Source organism: Synchiropus splendidus, chromosome 17 (genome assembly GCF_027744825.2).
Source record: "Synchiropus splendidus isolate RoL2022-P1 chromosome 17, RoL_Sspl_1.0, whole genome shotgun sequence".
NCBI lineage: Eukaryota > Metazoa > Chordata > Actinopteri > Syngnathiformes > Callionymidae > Synchiropus > Synchiropus splendidus.
Window position 1 is genome coordinate 15174292 of NC_071350.1, and position 18775 is coordinate 15193066.

General features: G+C 40.8%; 1 protein-coding gene across 2 annotated transcripts; it reads left to right on the forward strand.

The window, feature by feature from the left end:
- The first annotated feature begins 455 nt into the window (after positions 1-455).
- Positions 456-18558, forward strand: rad50 (RAD50 homolog, double strand break repair protein). Of its 2 annotated transcripts, none has more exons than XM_053846944.1 (31): positions 456-574; positions 956-1093; positions 1239-1322; positions 2282-2433; positions 2499-2684; positions 2765-2969; positions 3267-3395; positions 3887-4052; positions 4197-4255; positions 4410-4544; positions 5894-6100; positions 6178-6360; positions 6525-6682; positions 6757-6932; positions 7047-7284; positions 8109-8298; positions 8465-8591; positions 8754-8947; positions 9635-9745; positions 9879-9971; positions 10041-10154; positions 10636-10763; positions 10944-11045; positions 11125-11247; positions 15817-15902; positions 16654-16796; positions 16869-17002; positions 17184-17776; positions 17853-17906; positions 18196-18318; positions 18407-18558. In XM_053846944.1, the coding sequence occupies exons 2-28, from the start codon at positions 965-967 to the stop codon at positions 17368-17370; spliced, it is 3939 nt and encodes a 1312-aa protein (XP_053702919.1). In that variant the 5' UTR covers positions 456-574; positions 956-964; the 3' UTR covers positions 17371-17776; positions 17853-17906; positions 18196-18318; positions 18407-18558. The 2 variants fall into 2 exon arrangements, with proteins under 2 accessions (XP_053702919.1, XP_053702920.1); XM_053846945.1 differs by having other exon boundaries at positions 514-578.
- Positions 18559-18775: the final 217 nt, after the last annotated feature.

An 18775-nucleotide genomic window follows, 5' to 3' on the forward strand; every position in this document is an offset into this window, starting at 1 on the left:
TGAAAGAAACACTAGCAACTTAATTAAAATAAAAGAAAATGCGTTTGTCTAAATTGAATATATCTCAAATTAATTAAACGGGAGACTAAAACAATAATATTAAAACGCATTTTAATAAGTTTCGGAGTAAGTAGAATGGCGTCATAATTCTACCAAGAGCCTCTGTTTATTTTTATTAAGCGCCGATTCGCTTTTCTAGAGGGAAACACTGGCATCTTGTGGTGAAAATTGAGCGAGCAGCGATGGACAAAATATGGATGTTTGATAGTAATTCATAAACACGCTAATAATCTCCTCATAGAAAATCTGTTGGGCCTCATCTGAGTAATTTATTAAATTGGGTTCAGGTTGAAACATTAACTAAACGTTGACGAGCATGTTAGTCAATCATCTGGATGAAAAATATGGTCTCGGTGATCATTTTTATTAGATCACATTCATATAAACAGGTTTGTCAGAGATGATTTATTGACATATACCACGTGGTTGCCGGACTTCCGCAACATTTGACATCACTTCCTGTTCAGCGCGAAACTTCCCTAGACGTGAGAGCAGGAAACCTTTGCACATTTCAGTGAGTAAGTTTATTGTGTGCGCAAAATGACATGGCTAAACATGGAAGTAGAGATTTTTAGCGTTGTATTAGTCAGTGATGTGTGTTGCTGTTATCTTTTTGCGTCGTTGCTGGAGCTTGGTTGTTAGCTAGCGTGCAAGCTGACGCCGACTTTCTTATATATTTAAACCTGAAAGTTGGCTTTTTAAACGCTGCACTAACATCGTTTTCATTATAACGTCATTGCATATTTCATGAAAGAAGGAAAACTATACTTTGCTGTGTTCATGAGATTGATGAACGAAAGTTTATTTTTAAATAGCACTGTTGTTTCAAAGACCATTCTTTTCAGACAATAATTTTGACTGCTGCTCAACCGATTGTGTTTTCTCTCACATTTAGGAAGTCAAAATGTCCAAGATAGACAAAATGAGCATCCTTGGGGTGCGGAGTTTTGGAGTGGAGGATAAAGACAAACAAATCATCAGCTTCTTCTCGCCTTTGACGGTGCTGGTTGGACCCAACGGAGCAGGAAAAACGGTACTTTCATGAGAGCAATGGTCGCCTTCGAACATGTCACTCTCGTCTTCTGTCTTAATATTAATATTCAAAAGGAATATATCAAGCGTAGTGTTTGTTTTTGAAGGAAAAAATTCGTTTAAATTTCCACGCTTCTCCCCTTCAGACTATTATCGAATGCCTCAAGTATGCCACAGCTGGAGAACTACCTCCCGGCTCCAAAGGAGGAGCTTTCGTCCATGATCCCAGGGTGAGCTTTCTCAACTACATTGAAATGTTGGATTAGCTAAGTAGACAACCCATGTTTTCATCTGATACAGTCATAGGTCTTACATCAATTTGTCTAGGTCATAATGTAAATTACATTTTCTTACTGAACTCAATCAGATTTAATCACACCTTTTTCATTGATGCAATTAAATTTGTTTCATTTATTTTCATTTGATATTATTCATTCTAAAAATGTTTTGACTTTATTTTCATCCATATATTTTTTTTCATTTTCATTTAAATGCCTCAAATATGACACCTAATTATATCCTCTTCTGCTCTTGTGTGGCTTGTTTATTTTTCTGGGGCTCTTTGGTTTTCCTCCCATAGTCTGACTCAGACCTGGGCACAATCTGGCGCAGGTGCGACATGCTGCCCATTGCCTGTATTTGCTTGAAGTCACTGTGAAATGTGTTTAGTATTTTGACAATTCCGAGCTCCTCTTGTGTTTTAAGTGTTCTGTTGTTATTGTATGTATGTAAATTAATCTCATGCATCTATTTTATATGCTTTTTACTTTTGAAATTTACTTGTATCTTCTGTTTTCATTCTAAAACCTGTTTAAGAAATGACCGTAAAATTGGTTTTAGATTAAAAAGTGAACATGTTTTAAATATTAAATCCCATTTTCTGCTCATTCAATAATGCCTCTATTGAAAAACCTTTACTGTGCCCCTATCAAATATAGCCTTTGTGAAAATGATTTGCCATACCTTAGATTTCTTCCCTCAAGCAAAAATTATGTGCTTCTTTGTAGCAGTATTGGAGATTTACAAATGGCAGTAATACATCTTCCATGTTATGAAGCTACATTACCCAGTTAAGCATGATTTGCATCGGAATGTAGTTATATCCCTTCAATTAATCTTCTGCAGGGATCCATGTTTATTTGGTTTTAGGGTGAATAATTAATTTACTTATGCACCTTGTGATGTCAAGGACGCCCACGAGACGGATGTGAGAGCTCAGATTCGACTTCTGTTCACCGACGTTAATGGAGAGAAGGTCACCATCCACCGCTCCATGTCCTGCACTCAGAAGTTGAAGAATTACACGTTCAAGAGCTTGGAGCAAGTCATCACCAGGTGGAAGTAAGTTCAAGCTTCGTCACTTTGATCCTTTTAGCGTAAGATTCAGTCAGTATTTGTTGTTGCAGTGGGAAAGAGAAGGTGAGCTTGTCATCAAAGTGTGGCGAGCTGGACCGAGAGATGATTTCAGCCCTCGGTGTCTCCAAGCCGGTTCTGAATCACGTCATTTTCTGTCACCAAGAAGAGTCCAACTGGCCTCTGAGTGAGGGCAAGGCACTCAAAGACAAGTTTGACTCCATTTTTGCCGCCACAAAGTAAAAGCACATTTTATATTTACTTCCCAGAAATACTTCTAATTCATCCAGTGATTATATTACTTTGTTTATAACTCCAGGTATATTAAAGCTTTGGAGACAATGCGCCAGCTCCGCTTGAAACAGTCGCAGGTGGTCAAAGAGTGCCAGTTGGAGCTGCGCTACCTGAAGAGCAACAAAGAGAAAGCCCAACAAATTAAGGAGATAGTTGCTTCAAAAGAGGCTCAGCTGATGGCCTCCAAAGATGGAATCCAGAAAATCGAGAGCCAAATCGATCCGCTTGAGGTGAGTGAGAACCGTCGCACCAACGACCTGTCTCATCAAGAAACAAAGACTTGACAACATTCAAAATCTTCAAAAACTGTCAATCAAGTAATAAAACCCAAAAATATCATATTCCCCCTCCAAAATGGAGCCTTGGACTGAATAAATAAAGTGGAATAAAATAAAATAAGTGGAAGTCAATGGCTGCAAAAGTTATGGGAAAAAGATTTCATCAAGTCTAATATCACCTCAACTGCTGTGACTCACAAACACATATGATTGTGTTCTTATTATTTATCTTTATAAAACCATTGTCAGAATCGGTTGAATGACATCGACCTAAAGCTGGGGAAGGTGATGAAGCTGGACAATGACGTCAGAGCTCTGGACAGCAGGAAGAGACAGATGGAGGAGGACAACAAAGAGCTGGAGGAGACGATGGAGCAGGTAACTTGTGTCTGCTCGCAATAGTCAAAAGAAAATGGTTGCATTTTCCTTGCCTTTTTTACTCCACTTGGCAGCGTGGCTGGCTGTTTAGGAATTGGGTTTGAAATTGGAAATTGGTTTATTTTGGACTGACACCTGCTCAATGGCTCTCCAGACTCCACTCTGTGACAATCGTTCACCTAAATGAGGAAGTGATAGAAAGGCTGCAGATGGAAAATGAGCTTGAGTTGACAAGTGAATCCGTCTTCGAGATTGTATTGAAATGACTGTTTGTGAGCCAAATAATCATTTTTATATAATCACACAGCTGAAACAGTTCCTTTGTTCGATGGGATGCAAATCAATAATGAAATAACAAAGTAACATGTCTTCTTAGTTGACTGTTAAGAGACGATTTCATCCCCACCAGTGATTTGGGTATAGACATTGCACGGTGAACTGTCTTTATGTCCACAGTTGCTCATCAAACTCATCGACTGTGTCTGCTGCAGGTGTTTCAGGGATCTACAGAGCAGCTGCAGGAAGTTTACCAAAACCACCAGAGGACTGTGAGGGAGAAGGAACGCCGACTTCAGGACTGCCAGAAAGATCTAGAGAGAGCAGGCCGGGAGTGTCAGAGGCTGAACAGAGTCAAAGCTGATCTGCTCGTGGAACAAGGTACCTGAGCAAAGTCTTCTTTTGGTGCGTCTCAGTCTACACTGTCAACAATCCTTTGCGATCAGTCATGTGTTTGTTGTTAGTTCATCATCTTGAGGCTGTTTAGAAGAAGACCATTTGTGTTATAAAGTGTTCTCTTCTCAGGTCGCCTGCAGCTGGAGGCCGACCGCCACACACAGAATGTCAAGAACCGAGACGCACAGGTGAGAGGAGTTGAGCTTGGTCGTAGTTAAAACGTCTTATTTTTACTTCAGTACACACACACATGCACGCAAACTTACTGAATCACGAGTGTATTGAGACACATTGCTACTTCTTAAATGAACCACTTTGATGTGACTTCCCTCACACCTGCAGGTCCGATCTCTGGCTTCTTACCTGGAGATGGAGGGATACGATCGAACGCCCTTCACAGCGCTTCAACTCAGGAGCTTTAATCAACACATCTCTCAGAGACTGGAGCAGGAAAAAGCAGTTGTCAACAAAATTTTGGTAAGAGAGTATTTATATTAGTGAAGTGTCGCCATGGAATCTTTTCAGTTTCAATAGTTGTTGTCTTTGAGTAGTCATTATATATCACATGCATTACCAGAACTTCTACCTGGCTGTGTGACCGGTCTAGGCCCTTGTTTGAACCGTCAGCGCCTCCTAGTGGGCTGCTAAATGTTTTACACCTTTGGGCCGCAAGACGCTCAGTTTTAATATTTATCCACATATGGTGGCACTGAATTGACTGGACAGCTGCAAATCTGTGATAGTTAACAACGCTGGAGAAGTTCTTGAAAAGAAAGAAATGATAAAGAAAGCAATGACCTCCTCCCAACAGTAAAAACTGTTCATGAAAGCACCTGTTGGAGCATTGAACATTAATTCATTTACACTTTACTTATATCTTCTTTGGCGTTTAAATAAAATACATAATTTTTATTTTGATGATATTTAGACATGGTTTTATTATATTTATTTTATTCGGAATTTTATAAATTGGATGAACATGGCTTAGACCTGGTTCTGCTGCTGGTTGGATTATTTGATGACAAATATCTTTGCGATGATCACATGGTTTCATGTCATTTCATAAGGTTTTGGTTAGTTTACGTGTAAGTAGATTAAATATGGTTATTGATCACAAATGAAATCAAGAGTCATTAATCAGTCCTATTGAATTGTTCTGGGAAAGGTGAGCCCCGAGATCAAAAGAACCCCTGCTCTCGACATCATGTGTTCTGAGGTCACTGGCCACTAGTAGTGATTATTGACCCGAGCCAAGTGAGCTATATGACCCACTTATTCTAAGTTCGTAACCAAGGGAGGGTCATCTTATTGAAATTATTGCTGTGTTGTTTTGCTAGTGCAGCTCTGTGCAGTTGATCCAAAATGCTGCATATGAGTGACTGCTCCTTTGAACTTGACCGTGACCGTGTGGTTGATTATCTAACTGTTGTGTTTGCTTCATTGTGACCTATTTTGGTTTCCATCTGACTCACAACATGTTTAACGTTTTGAATCATTTGTCTAGGCAGAGGAGCGGAGGAGCAGTTCAATCTCATAGATTAAAAAAATACTAATCATTGCAAATTTCCCAAACCCAAATTTATTTCCCATTAACAAAGATGGCAATCTCTGTACATCTGTGTTTTGTGGAAATGTTTCTGTGAAACGTTTTCCATGAAAACATTAAAGTACCCGGTAATGTAGTAACAATGTGTAGTGTCATTTAAGAGCACTGTTCATGGTGCAGTGGATCAAAAGTCTCAGGAAATGTATGATCTTGAATATCCCAAACAATAATAAATAATGAAATAGTGACTTGAATCTTCTTTTGTTTTCTGCATTCATAGGTGGACCTGCAGGAGAAGGAGCAGCTGAAGCAGCAGTCCATTGATGAAATCCGGGACAAGAAAACCGGTCTGGAGCGAACGGTGGAGTTGAAGAGAGACCTGCAGGAAAAGAAGCAGCAGGAACTCCGGAATATGAGGGCGGAACTGCTGCGACTGGAGGGTTCGTCCGGACGCATGCAAGAACTGGAGAGCGAGTTGGCAAAAGCTGTGAGTTGACGTAACACGTAGTGTTGGAGACTGTTCAGCAGCCATTACTTCCGTCAGTCATTTTCTGGTCTGTTTAGGAGCATGAGCTGCAGAGTGCAGTGGAGAACTCTAATGTGGAAGAGCTGAGGGCAGAGGTGACGGAGCTGCAGCGGCTGAAGGCTGAACTTGATCGGGCTCAGAGACAACTTGACCAGGAAATGGCGACGCTGAACACACACACGACTGCACGCACACAGATGGACATGTTGAAGAAAGACAAGGTAGGTCTTCTTCACATGCAGTGGTCATTCGTACAGGTGAAGCTGCAGGTGATTCTATTGATGCAACATTACGGTGACAAAGAGGAAACTTGTTTTCTATTGTTGAGCTCTGTCTGTCTTTTAAAAAAACACAATAGAGCAAACGTCCTTGATTATCCTTCCAGATGGAAAAGGAGGAGCAGGTTCGAAAGATCAAATCCCGCCACAACGAGGACCTGGTTACACTAATGGGCCACTTCCCAAGCAAAAGGGAGCTGGAGGATTGGCTGTACTCCCGCTCCCAGGAAATAAACACCACCAGGGACCGGCTTGCTAAATTCAAGTGAGTGTTTCCTTTATCATTTAAGATGCGAACTGCTGCCACCAACTTGTCTGTTCTTTGTTTTCTGAACTCAGCAAGGATCTGGCGTCCAGCGAGCAGAACAAAAGCCACATTGCAGCTGAGCTTCGTAAAAAGGAGCAGCAACTAGCGAGTGAAGAAGAGAAGTTTTTTAATGTGTGTGGGAGTCAGGATCTGGAGCAAGACCTGGGGAAGCTGCAGGAGGACTTGGAAAAGGTCTCCAAACAGAGAGGTGAAAACTCCTAAACTGAGCTGGCCATGTTTTGACAGCAGCATTTCAGAGATAAGTCTCCTTTAATGCAGTTTTTGATGTTAATATTTTCCTTCCTGATCTGCTGCTGCACAGCCATGCTCGCTGGAGCCACTGCTGTTTACACTCAGTTCATCAGCCAGCTCACAGAGGAGAGGGAGCCGTGCTGCCCGGTGTGCCAGCGTACATTCCCGTCAGAATCGGACCTGCAGGAAGTCATCAGCGACATGCAGTCCAAACTTCGACTGGTCCCAGACAAGCTGAAGAACACAGAGATGGATCTGAAGAGGAAGGAGAGAAAGAGGGATGAAATGGTGACGCTGCGCCCAGTCAGGTCGGTTAAAAGCCTTTACTCTGGCTTTATTATGGAGCAAATATTGTAGGAGTTAAGTAGAGAAATATAGCAAAAAACTGACTTTTTATTTGGATGTTATAAAATTCGTAACTGTTAAAGGAAGCTTCTGCCATCCATGCATTACTTAAGTAATCCGCTAGATGGTGCCGCATCCTCACATTGTACATTTTTTTTTTATTTTAGCGACTGTCAGTTGAGATCTTGCATCACCTTCTGTGACCTGCTAGTTGTTAAATTATATTTTTCAGGTTTAAAGGTTTTCATTGCTTTAGTTACCTATGTGTTAGTGTTGACTTTTGATCTGAAATCAGTGAGTGTATTGTCATTTCTTCCTTTTCCCAAAAAATCTTTTTTTTTAATCTCACATGGTTTTACCTTTTTGTATTTGTTTTATTTTTCGTTCTGTCAAATTGATGTTTTTCCTAAAATATCAATATTTTTCTACACACTACATCTTATGCTCATTTTTTCCTGTCTTAAAATATTTTTTTGTCTGTAATGCAAAGTTGTTTTTAAGAGGATAGTTTATAATAATAATAATAATTTGGATTTAAAAAGTTTGTGAAAATATAGTACGTATATAATTTTGTTTTTTTATAATAAATAACATTAAAAGATGATATTAATGACAGATAAATGTCTAGTAATGATTAGTAAATAAATCAGATTACACAAATGAGTGAAGGCAAACGCATTTATCTTCAATGTTTTTTTTTTTCAAAAGCTCGTCTTAAGTTCTGTGTAGAAAAAAGTAATGCGTTTATGGATTATTTTCTTTTGAATCAATCTTTCTCCCACACTAGGAATTCCATAATCCAGCTTCAGGAGAAGGAGCTGCCAGACTTGAGACATCGTCTACAGACAGTCAACAGAGAGATTGAGAAACTGAAGGCTGATGTGGAAGAGCAGGAGATGTCACTGAGCATGTTGGTGTCTGATGAGAGCACTGCCAAGGCCTGTCTCCAGGACATCTCCCTTATGGACCGTTACCTGGTAATCCTCAGTCACACCTGTCATGCTCATTCACACTCATCCATGGCCAAAACATCCCTCCTCTTCACATGGCCCAACAATCTGGCCTCGCTAACTTTGTCAGCCTGTTCCTCGGATATATTCATTTCTGATTGTGTCCTTAATATAACCTTTCTCTCAATTCTAGATGGACCTTAAAGAGGTGGAGCGGAAAATAGCTCAACATGCTGCCAAACTGCACGGAGTGGACCTCAGCAGAACCATTCAGCAGGTCAGCCAGGAGAAGCAGGAGACTCAGCACAAGTTGGACACAAGTAAGAGATGCCAGATTTGAATATGACATGAATGAGTTGTTAAATGTGAGCTTTGAAAACACATAAAGACTGGGATAGATCACATGATCAAATAAGTGGAAACATTGACTTTCTTTCTTTGCATTTAAATTTTCCTGTTCACATTCATGTGCATCTTTTTAGCTTCCAGCAAGATGGAGCTGAAGCGTAAACTGATTCAGGACCAGCAGGATCAGATCCAGACTCTGAAGTGTTCTGTCAATGAGACCAGAGCAGAAAAACTTCAGCTGACCAGTGACATGAGGAAGCAGCAGCAGTTGGAGGAGCAGTGTGTGGACTTCACCGCTGAGATACAGGCTTTGACCAGAGATATACGGGTACACTTGTGGTTGAATAATGACTAACTTTAACTCGAAAAGTCGCAAATGAAATTTTATGGACGTGTCAAGATCAGAATGAAGCCCAGGTCTTTGCACCTGAAATGGGATTTTTCACCATTTCTTTCATGTTCATAAATGCCTTGGTGACTGAAACAATATACAGAGCAGATTTTATCAGTCTGTCTAACTGCGATAATGGAGGGGAAGAACGTTGTTATGGTGTGTTGCAACAAATCAAGCCAGTTGATATATAGATTTCACCTTTTATCACTTTGATGTTAAATGATTTCACACATTTCCTTTGAAAAAACACCACCCACCAGGGTTTTTTGAAACCGCATAGTGGAAACCCTGTCCACTGACCATTCGGTGACCTGAACCAACCTTGGGTTTAGATCAATCCAAAAATGTTTTAATAAATGTGCTTTGGAAAGATCACATAGCGAAGATCACGTAGCCACGCAGCCGTACAGTGGCTGTTTAAAACGTATCTAGCAAGCCAGGGAAGAGTGAGCACCTCTGCTCCAAGCGTATTGGGAGTAGATTTTGGATCTTCCCCAAACTATTTCCCCTCATTTTTATGTGATTATCATAAAAATGAAGACTAGTGGACCTCAGTCAACTGATTAAAAAACAGGCCTGCAGATCAATGTGATATACCCGTCATGTATTGTGTGCAACCAGGAGGCGAAAGAACAGCTGTCTCCTTTGTCCTCAACTCTGGACAAGCTTCAGCAGGAGAGGCAGGAGCTGGTTGAGCGCCGGAGGCAGAAGCAAGAGGAAGGACAGGAGAAGGTAAAGATATTGGAGTGAACGTTAGATATCTTGAATCGTTTTGATCATCAGACACAAGCTTTTTCTGTACAGGTTTTTAGTCCGTAAGATTGAAAGCCAACTGCTGACTGTGCCATCCTTCTGTCTCTGACAGATCAACTCCATTAAAGAGAAGCTGAAGGCCATCGCCATCCTGGACAGAGACATCAACAAGTACGTGGAGGAGGGCAAAGATGAATACAAAGAGGTAGATTGGACCACCAGCATTCATGTGCTTGCTGCAGTTATAAACATGTTTAACGTGTCTGTTGTACAGCAAAAGGAGAATGAGCTGCAAGAAACTAACGGGCAGCTGCATGAAGCTGAGAAGCAAAAAGAGAAGACTAACAAGGACATGGGAAACATACGTCAGGATATTGACACTCAAAAGGTACCTCTAATGTAACTGCTGTCCCAGTTTGGTAAAATTTAATTATGAGAGAACATACACACAAATTATTAGAGAACATATGAAATGAGTTGGAAAAACTTTAAGGCCTTCTGTTATACGTTTATTTTCTAGTTACGGAGTCGTTCTTGGTTGACATTGATACTACTTGTCCTGGCTCTGTTCTTAGGTCTCCGTCCTGGTTTAATATGCTCAAAAATATCAGCAAATCAATAATCCCTTTAAAGCAGCTGAGATGAACTGAATCTTGTTAACCAAAACTGACTCACATGTCATCTCAGTGATTTCAACGAAACCACTCGTCGTCACACCCCCGTCACACATGGTGGTGGAAAACAAAAGCTTCAGAGTTATAGTCAATCAAAAGCCGTTTAGTGGTGTTTTCATACATGGAAAAGTCTTCATATTCGCTTCACTTGTATTTGATGCTAAATGAGGTGTCACATTTCTTCTTTCTGTGTAGGTGCAGGAGCGCTGGCTGCAGGACAACTTGACCTTGAGGAAGCGGGTGGAGGAGCTGAAGGACGTGGTAGTCAAGCGGGAGGCTCTCCTGAAAGAAATGGGCGACATGCAGGTTTTACAGCTTCGCCAGTAAGAGCTCTGACATTCTGGATATTTATGATCAACACAAAGAAGCAGGCGGGAAATAGCTAAAAATCAAACCTGATCATATGAGTTGCTCTTTGTAAATGCTGGCCAAGCAGATGTATTCAACCCACTGTAATCAAGTAGTTTGGCAGCTAAAGACTCTGTCCCCTTGTGATTTCTCAGGGAACGGCGTGAAGCAGAACGAAGGCTGGAAGACTTGAAGAAGAACCGGAGCATTGCACTCGGCCGCCAAAAGGGATTTGAGGAAGAGATTCTTCATCACAGGTGCTTTTTAACTTCTTAACATCATTGTGAAGAAGTCTCCGAGAACTGTGGCGTAAGTTGTTGTCTTCATGCGTTTCAGGAAAGAGCTCAGAGAGGATCAATATGAGAAAGCCGATGAGCGTTACAAGAACAAGATGATCACCATGAGGACGACCGAGCTGGTTATTAAAGACCTGGACCTCTACTACAAGGCTCTGGATCAGTGAGTGTCAGTCCCCTTCTTTGATAAGGTAGCTGATGTTTGGTGATTGCAGAAAGTTCAAAGACCATAGATACAAAAAGGAAAGTGAGGAGAAGTCAGAAAAGTAGAACAAACATCCTAATTTTGGTTTACCTTTCTCAGTATTGTGCTTTCTGAAAGTAGCCCCGCTCTATTGCGACTAGGAAAACCTTACACCTGCTCTCTGGACACATCTGATCCTCATACGTATTTCTTTTGAAGTGTCACGTCATACAACGTAGAACATTCCGATTCTGTCATTTCCTGTCAGATAAGTGACCTAGATTTGTGCATCGACCACCCATACAGAGGAAATCCCTTTTGCCTCTCTGATTCATTTCATTTTCGTTTCTCTCAGATTTGACTTGAGTTTCTTTCAGGATTTTTCCAGAAATAGCGCAGCGAAAACCGTCATGTTCATGCACATCACTGTTATGTGTTATGTTTGCTTTGATGTATCAACTTTGTTTCAATACGTTCGATCACATGACAGTTCATCTTTAAAAAGAGTTATTTTTTCTGATGGCTTGGCGGCTCCCATTTTAACAGTAGTGCACCACCACAATAGTTTATATGAGGCCGAAACCCTGTAGGGGATGATCATGAGAATACATCACATTGTACTCAGTGTGGACATTGTCAAGTTCAAACTGAGTAGTTGCTTGTTGCTTTTCAGGAACAGCAAACCGACCAGCTATATTTTAGTCTGATTGACAAAATAGGTGGCTTCAAAGCTGCTACAGTCACATAAAGGCATGTCTTTTTTTTTTTTTTTTTTTTTTTAACTGTTTATTTTTCAAATTTTAAATTTTACAAAATACAGGCATTATGATTGAAAATGATACATACAATGATTTATAACATGTAAGAAAAGACAGAGAACAATAAAATAAAAAATAAAAAAATAAAATACAGACAGAAAAACATTGGGGATATTACAATAACTTATAATTACAATAAGGTTGGATTTCTTTGCTGAAAAATGTTCCACCTTGTCCATCTTTTTGTGTATAACCCAGTTTTCAGTCTCAACAGAGAGGTCAAATACTCCATCTGCCTTATTTCTTCAATAATGTCCGTCCAACTTCGTACATCAGGTCCATCAGTTTTCATCCAGTTCCTTGTAATAGCTTTTTTAGCAGCAAGCATCAAGATTTTAAATAAATATTGATCACCATGTTGCACCTGTGAGGGCAAGAGTCCCAGCAAACATATCTGTGGGTCCTTAAGAATATTACATTCAAATATCTCCTCAAGAATATTTATAACATTGTCCCAGAACGTTTGTATTTTAATACAGGTCCAAAATATATGTGAATGAGAAGCATTCATGTGCCCACATTTTCTCCAGCATTGTTGTGGTTTTCCCAGTTGTTTGCCTCTCATATGCGGTGTGATGAAAAATCTTATCAAGGTCTTCCAGCCAAATTCCCTCCATTTTCTCGAAGCTGTAGTACTGTGTTGTGTATTGCACATTAAACCCCATTCTTTTTTAGTTATTGTGATTTCCAACTCCTGTTCCCATTTTGTTTTAACATACAGTGTGTTTGTACCGTTGTTTTTCTGTAAGCCCCCATACACTTTAGAGACTATTTTTGTAGGTACTTCATTATAAGCCTCTACAAACACCTGAACAATTTCATTTCCTTCAGGAGAGAGTTTGTGTCTAATGTCAGTGTTGAAAAAATGTCTAATCTGCAAGTATCTGAAAAAATCTTCATTGTCCAATTTGAACTCTTTCTTAATTTTCTCAAATGTTTTAAAGTTGTTACCCACTACTAATTGACAAATTGCAGTAATCCCTTTATGTCTCCAGTTATCAAATGTACTATCTAATTTTGCTGGAATAAATTTAGAATTTGAGGATGGCCAGATTAAAAGTTTGCAGTCATCATCCAAATGATACTTTCTCATCACATGTTGCCATATTTTAAATGTTTCTTTTAATATGTTGCTCTTTAGTATTTCTTCTGTCAGGTTTCTTTCCACCAACATAGTTTCCAAGCGCACTTGTCCCAAGTTTGACTCTATCCTTTTCCATTTTGCATCATAATCAGGGGAGCACCACTGTACAATGTATCTTAGTTGAGCAGCATAGAAGTATTCTTTAAGATTTGGTACTGCCAATCCACCCTTGTCTTTTTGAAGTTGTAGTGTACTTAATTTGATCCTTGGCTTAGTTTAAAGGCATGTCTTTTTTATGAAACGTACCTGAAAGTAGATCACTGTGGTTAGATCTGGTGATTTAAACTGGCAGATCAGGCAAAATGACTGTTGCGGCGAACGTCTTAATAGGCCGAAACTAGCAATGACTGATAAAGGTTTTATGTTATATCTGCATCACTGCCTTCGATGTCTTTCATAACAGACATCCGCTCAGTTTTGTGTTGGTAGATCTTTCCCTTTCTGGCCTTCTCCATCTCACTGCGTCATCCCAAAATGGCAGTGTCGACCTTTCAAACGGGTCGATCAAGAAAAAAAATCACAGTTGGAAGGGACCAGTGCAGAAGAATTATGATGTAAAAAAAAGTCTATCGAAAAAAGGATGTCGTGTTCACTAAAATAATAATAATAATTTTAAAATAGTTACCAAAATGTAATACCTTGGCTAAAACTAACTACAAACTAAATGATGGTAAAAAAAAAAGTGAAGTAACTAATAGAACAAAAAAAGTCAACAATGAAAACAAATATATATTTAAGAAGTGATTGAGTCTTTCATTCAGTATTAAATTTCGGAAATAGCTCAGAGTAAAGAAAAATAAGGTAAAAAAAAATATGGATTTTAAAAAACTGGAACCAAGGAACATGAATGAAAGACTTATTTGTGGGTGCATTAATGTCAATAATAATAATAATCATAATCATGTAACACAAAGTTTGCAAAAAAAAGAAAGTGAATTACAGACTCATTAATGAATCTGAGAAGAGAATCTGCTGTTTCAATGAATATAGTGGGCAGATACTCGCTGACTTCTGTGCTTGAAATGACATGAAATTTCTGTCACTGTCGAGGGTTTCAGCCTCTAGAATAAGATCTTCTTTCAAACTGTTTATTCAGCATTTTCATAGTCATTTTCTCATGCTCCATATTTGTTTGCCGTATAAGTCATCATGGCAATTTGGTTATGTCTCAGTAGATGATATCAAATATGCGCGATTCGACAGATTTAGTTTCTTGGTATGCCGGAAAGTGCGGTTCATTATGCTATCTTGATATGGAGGGTAGCTTCGGCTTTTTGCTTGATTATCTGAGTTATATTTTTTTTCTTTAAAGGTCACATTTGTTTAGAAATAAGGTTCTTTTTTCCCATATTTCTTCAGTGTTTTATCCTTCCTTTTAAAAGTTCTGGGTGACTGCAATATAGCTCATGAGGTTGTAGTCATTTGTGTCGGGGCTGATACTTCAGGCTGGTAGACAAACCCCTTTTTCACTTTCCCTGAAGTGACCTGATCGATATCAGCGATTCCACCATGAGGGCGGCCATGTTGATGGCCAACTTAAGCCCAACCTCATGTGACCCTGTTTTTTTTTCTTTCTAACGCGGGAAAATAGATTCAATTAAAATTGTCTACATACAAAAATAAAAAAGTAGTAGGGTTTGGGACTAGAATCGACAGATTCAAAGGTGTCATTGTCTTGTGCCCGGCAGTGTTCATCACGTAATGATGTTGTCACAGTCGAGTTCCTCACTGCGTAAACCTTGTTCAGCGAAAGTGTATAAAGTGGCAGAAGTGCTCGCGCCTGCTCCTTTTAAATCCATGTGAATGTAAGGAGAAATGTTGCCCTTACACTCTGTAATGTATCGAAAGCAATGCATTGTGCAGGTCAAATGTATTGGAGTAGCTTTGAATGATTAAAAAAAATAGAGAATATCAAATAAAAACACAATTTCCAGATTCAAATGTTGATGATATCGCCATGTGTGCGTGTGTTTACCAGGAAATGTCAGTTGGTAGAACTCACACATTACTAACTTCCGGTTCCAGCACTGGAATTTCTGGACCAGATCAGGCAGCAACAGTCCCGATCATCGACGACTGATGTTGGTGTTACTCAAAATACTGACACCTTCGTCATAAACAAACTCTTGAAAATGTCGCCATGAGTTGAGAAACATGCTCCACTAATGCGTCTGTCAACTTTTATTTTTGAACCAGAAGACCTGGTATTCAGTTGTGGACCGCTGCGTCTTGATTCGGCCACCCAGCGTCCACTCTCCACACTTTCTACTAACTATGGCGAAGCTGTCGCGACGCTACTGACGCTACACGCCCCCAATTTAATCTCAAAACAAAACAGTCTGTGACGTTGCAAACAGTGTGGAAATTGTGCCAAGGCTGCACTCATCACAAGTATGGCGGTCACACTTCTCCCCTATATTTGATGTGGTGTAATGATTCTCACCCACAAACATGGCGTGGGTGGATTACGCTGTCGTGATGTGGAAGACGCCGAACCTTTTCTCCGGGAACGCCAGAATTTTTTTTTGCATAGCAGTGATTTGAAAAACTCAACTGTCCTTTGTTCTTCTGGTTCTTCCCGCTCAGAACCATCATGAAGTTCCACAGCATGAAAATGGACGAGATCAACAAGATCATTCGAGACCTGTGGCGCAACACCTACCGGGGGCAAGGTGGGTGTGGCGCTGTTTATTTCTTTGGACTGATTTATTAGCTAATGTTGGAATATTGCCATATTCACTAAGTAGATAGACGGCAGCAATGGAGCAATCGCAGAGGCTCAGGAGAAGCATTGAAGAGACGCATGTAGTGCAGAGGCTCGAAGCTCAAACTTGCACCAGTCAGTGGGAGAAAAATGAGCTGTACTGATGTTAAACAACAAGGCAAAACATTTTAAAGAAATGGCTACAGTATTAGAATATAAGAATAAGAGACTCAACATATACAGAAAAACAGCTATTTACTAGCTTTAAAAACAATCTGCACGAGTCCAGTCACAGGAGCTGACTGTGTCCCAAGTCGCCCAGTGGCTAATGCTTCAAACGTAGAGATCAGAATGCGAGCTATATTTTGAACTGGCACATTTTCCAGTCTTCATCAGCATCAGTCAGATTCAAAACACAGCGACCTCTGGTGGTCGAGGAGGATAAGTGCATCTACATTAAGTCACCTGTGAGTCTGTGTTTAATCCAGAAACAGAGTCATGGCCGATAATTGAGATCGGCCGGTGGTTAATACTCATCACCCTGGCCTCATAGCAACTGTTGTTAGTGCCCTTGAGCAAGTTAAACCTGGTCCCCAGTCGGAGCGACTCATTTCGGACATGCAGACCCGCTGCAGCACTGAAAACCTGCAGACAGCTCTTCCTACAGACCCTGCTTGGTCATAATGTTGTGGCTAACAGGAACATTGGTCACACTGCAGACATCGAGTACGTCGAGATCCGGTCGGACGTGGACGAGAACTCCTCCGCAGCCGTGAAGCGCCGGGTTTATAACTACCGAGTCGTGATGGTGAAAGGAGATACGGCGCTGGACATGAGAGGGCGCTGCAGTGCCGGGCAGAAGGTAGGGAGCCGCGGACCTGCCCACTGGCTGGTCAACCTTCTGCAGGATCTGAATCGGAGGCGTTCCCGACAGGTGTTGGCGTCGCTCATCATCCGACTGGCTCTGGCCGAGACCTTCTGTCTCAACTGTGGGATCTTGACTCTGGACGAGCCGACCACCAACCTGGACCGAGAGAACATCGAGTCGCTGGCGCACGCACTTGTCGAGTAGGTTTCCCTTTCGTCCCTGTATTGTGTGGCAGCAGGTGTGTTGGAGAGAGGGAGTGCTGCTGAACACACAAAGAAAGAAGTCAAAAACACAGCGTTTAATAGAATATACAAGAAGCATTTCCCAGGTGTTCATCCTTAGTTTGAACAAGGAAGTGATGTCAAATGTCCGAACTTCCAGAATCATCAAGAGCCGCTCGCGTCAGCGCAACTTCCAGCTTCTGATCATCACTCACGACGAGGACTTCGTGGAGCTGCTGGGTCGCTCCAGCTACATCGAGCACTTTTACCGCATCCGAAAGAACCAGGACCAGAACTCGGAGATCACCAAGTGCAGCATCAGCTCGCTGTCCTCCTACCTGCACTGACCTGGCTTCCGTCTTCCTCTGTTGGAAACTTGGTCAATAAAGCATCAGTTCGACACTCGTGCACCTGGCTGTCTTTTGTTCGAGCAGTGATTCAGAGAATCCTTCTGTAATCTGATAATCTTATCTTCAATGCGTCAAACAGCAGCGGGGTTTTTGCCGATGTGGCGACCGCGTGGGTTCGTCGCGTATAAATTGGTGCGCGCTCGGGCTAGAAGTGAAAACGAACCACATGCCAGACGACTCACTTGAAACTTTTCGCTGACTGAGTTCAAGCATGAAGACGATGCTCTTGCTGTTGTCCACCATGGTTCTCATGGCCTCTCCCGCCACCATCAAGCCCACAATGAAACATCACTGCAACCTCCAGGAGATTTCCAGCCTCCTTCCCAGTGTAGCGCCGCCGAAGGTAAGTCCAGGTCCATGCTATCACCGCGGCAGCGGCTGGTGATGCACTTATTCTAGATGCCTTCTGTGTCTCGCAGTTGCCGTACACAGAAAACATGTTGCCTCTCGGTACTGGACAGAACAAGTGTCAGGTGAGTGTTATACTACTTGCATGTTAACTGTCAACTGTTGTTGAGAGAATTTAGAACATTTTAAATATATTTACTTTTAAGGATCCTTAATAAACACCATTATAATAAAGTTAATTTTTCTGTTGTTCATGCATCAGGTTCTTTATCTTTTTGTATTACATTTTATCATTGTAAATATTAATTTCCTTAAATTGGATTAACTTCCCTTAGTTAAAATAATGTATTTTTTAAATGAGTTTTTATTTAGTTTGTTTTAACCAACCAAAGAATCTTCTCTCCACTGTCGCAGGATCTGTTCTTCTGCAAAAGCGAGCAGATTCTGACGCAGGTGAATCAGACGAAACTGGATGAAACCACCAGAAACTTAACGGTTAGAGTCGCCAGAAACTTGGCTGTATTCAACAAGTCCCAGGTGCGTGTCTGCAGTCCCTTCTATCCAGCGCTTCACTCTGAGGTCTCGGCTCTGAGCCGCCGTGTGAATGGTGTTTCTCATCCTCCAGTTCAAATGCAACGAGGTGCTGCCCAAGTTCTCATCCACCGGCGAAAAAATGGAGTTCTCCAAGTTCATGAACGTCCTGCTCGACTGCTGCGACTATCGCCTCATCAAAGGCGACTTCAAATCCACATAACTGTCATTTCTCATCTCTCAGTCTGACTGCAGGACTTTGATAATTTATCTGGAAGATGTATTTATTCTAATTTATCTCGCTGGACTATTTATTCTGATCCTGCTTTTACTTGAATAATAAACATGTTTTTGTTCCATTTGTGGTTTCAATCCATTTATGTTGCTCAATTTCTGTTTAAACCCAAATAACCTTTTTCAAAATGATTTATATTCTAAGCTAAAACATGGGGTGTACAGTATA

Coding starts and splice junctions, on each gene's coding strand:
- rad50 (XM_053846944.1), top strand. CDS start 965: ATGTCCAAGATAGACAAAATGAGCATCCTTGGGGTGCGGAGTTTTGGA. Junction 2,685..2,764: donor TCCATTTTTGCCGCCACAAA/GTAAAAGCACAT, acceptor TTATAACTCCAG/GTATATTAAAGCTTTGGAGA. Junction 4,545..5,893: donor CAGTTGTCAACAAAATTTTG/GTAAGAGAGTAT, acceptor CTGCATTCATAG/GTGGACCTGCAGGAGAAGGA.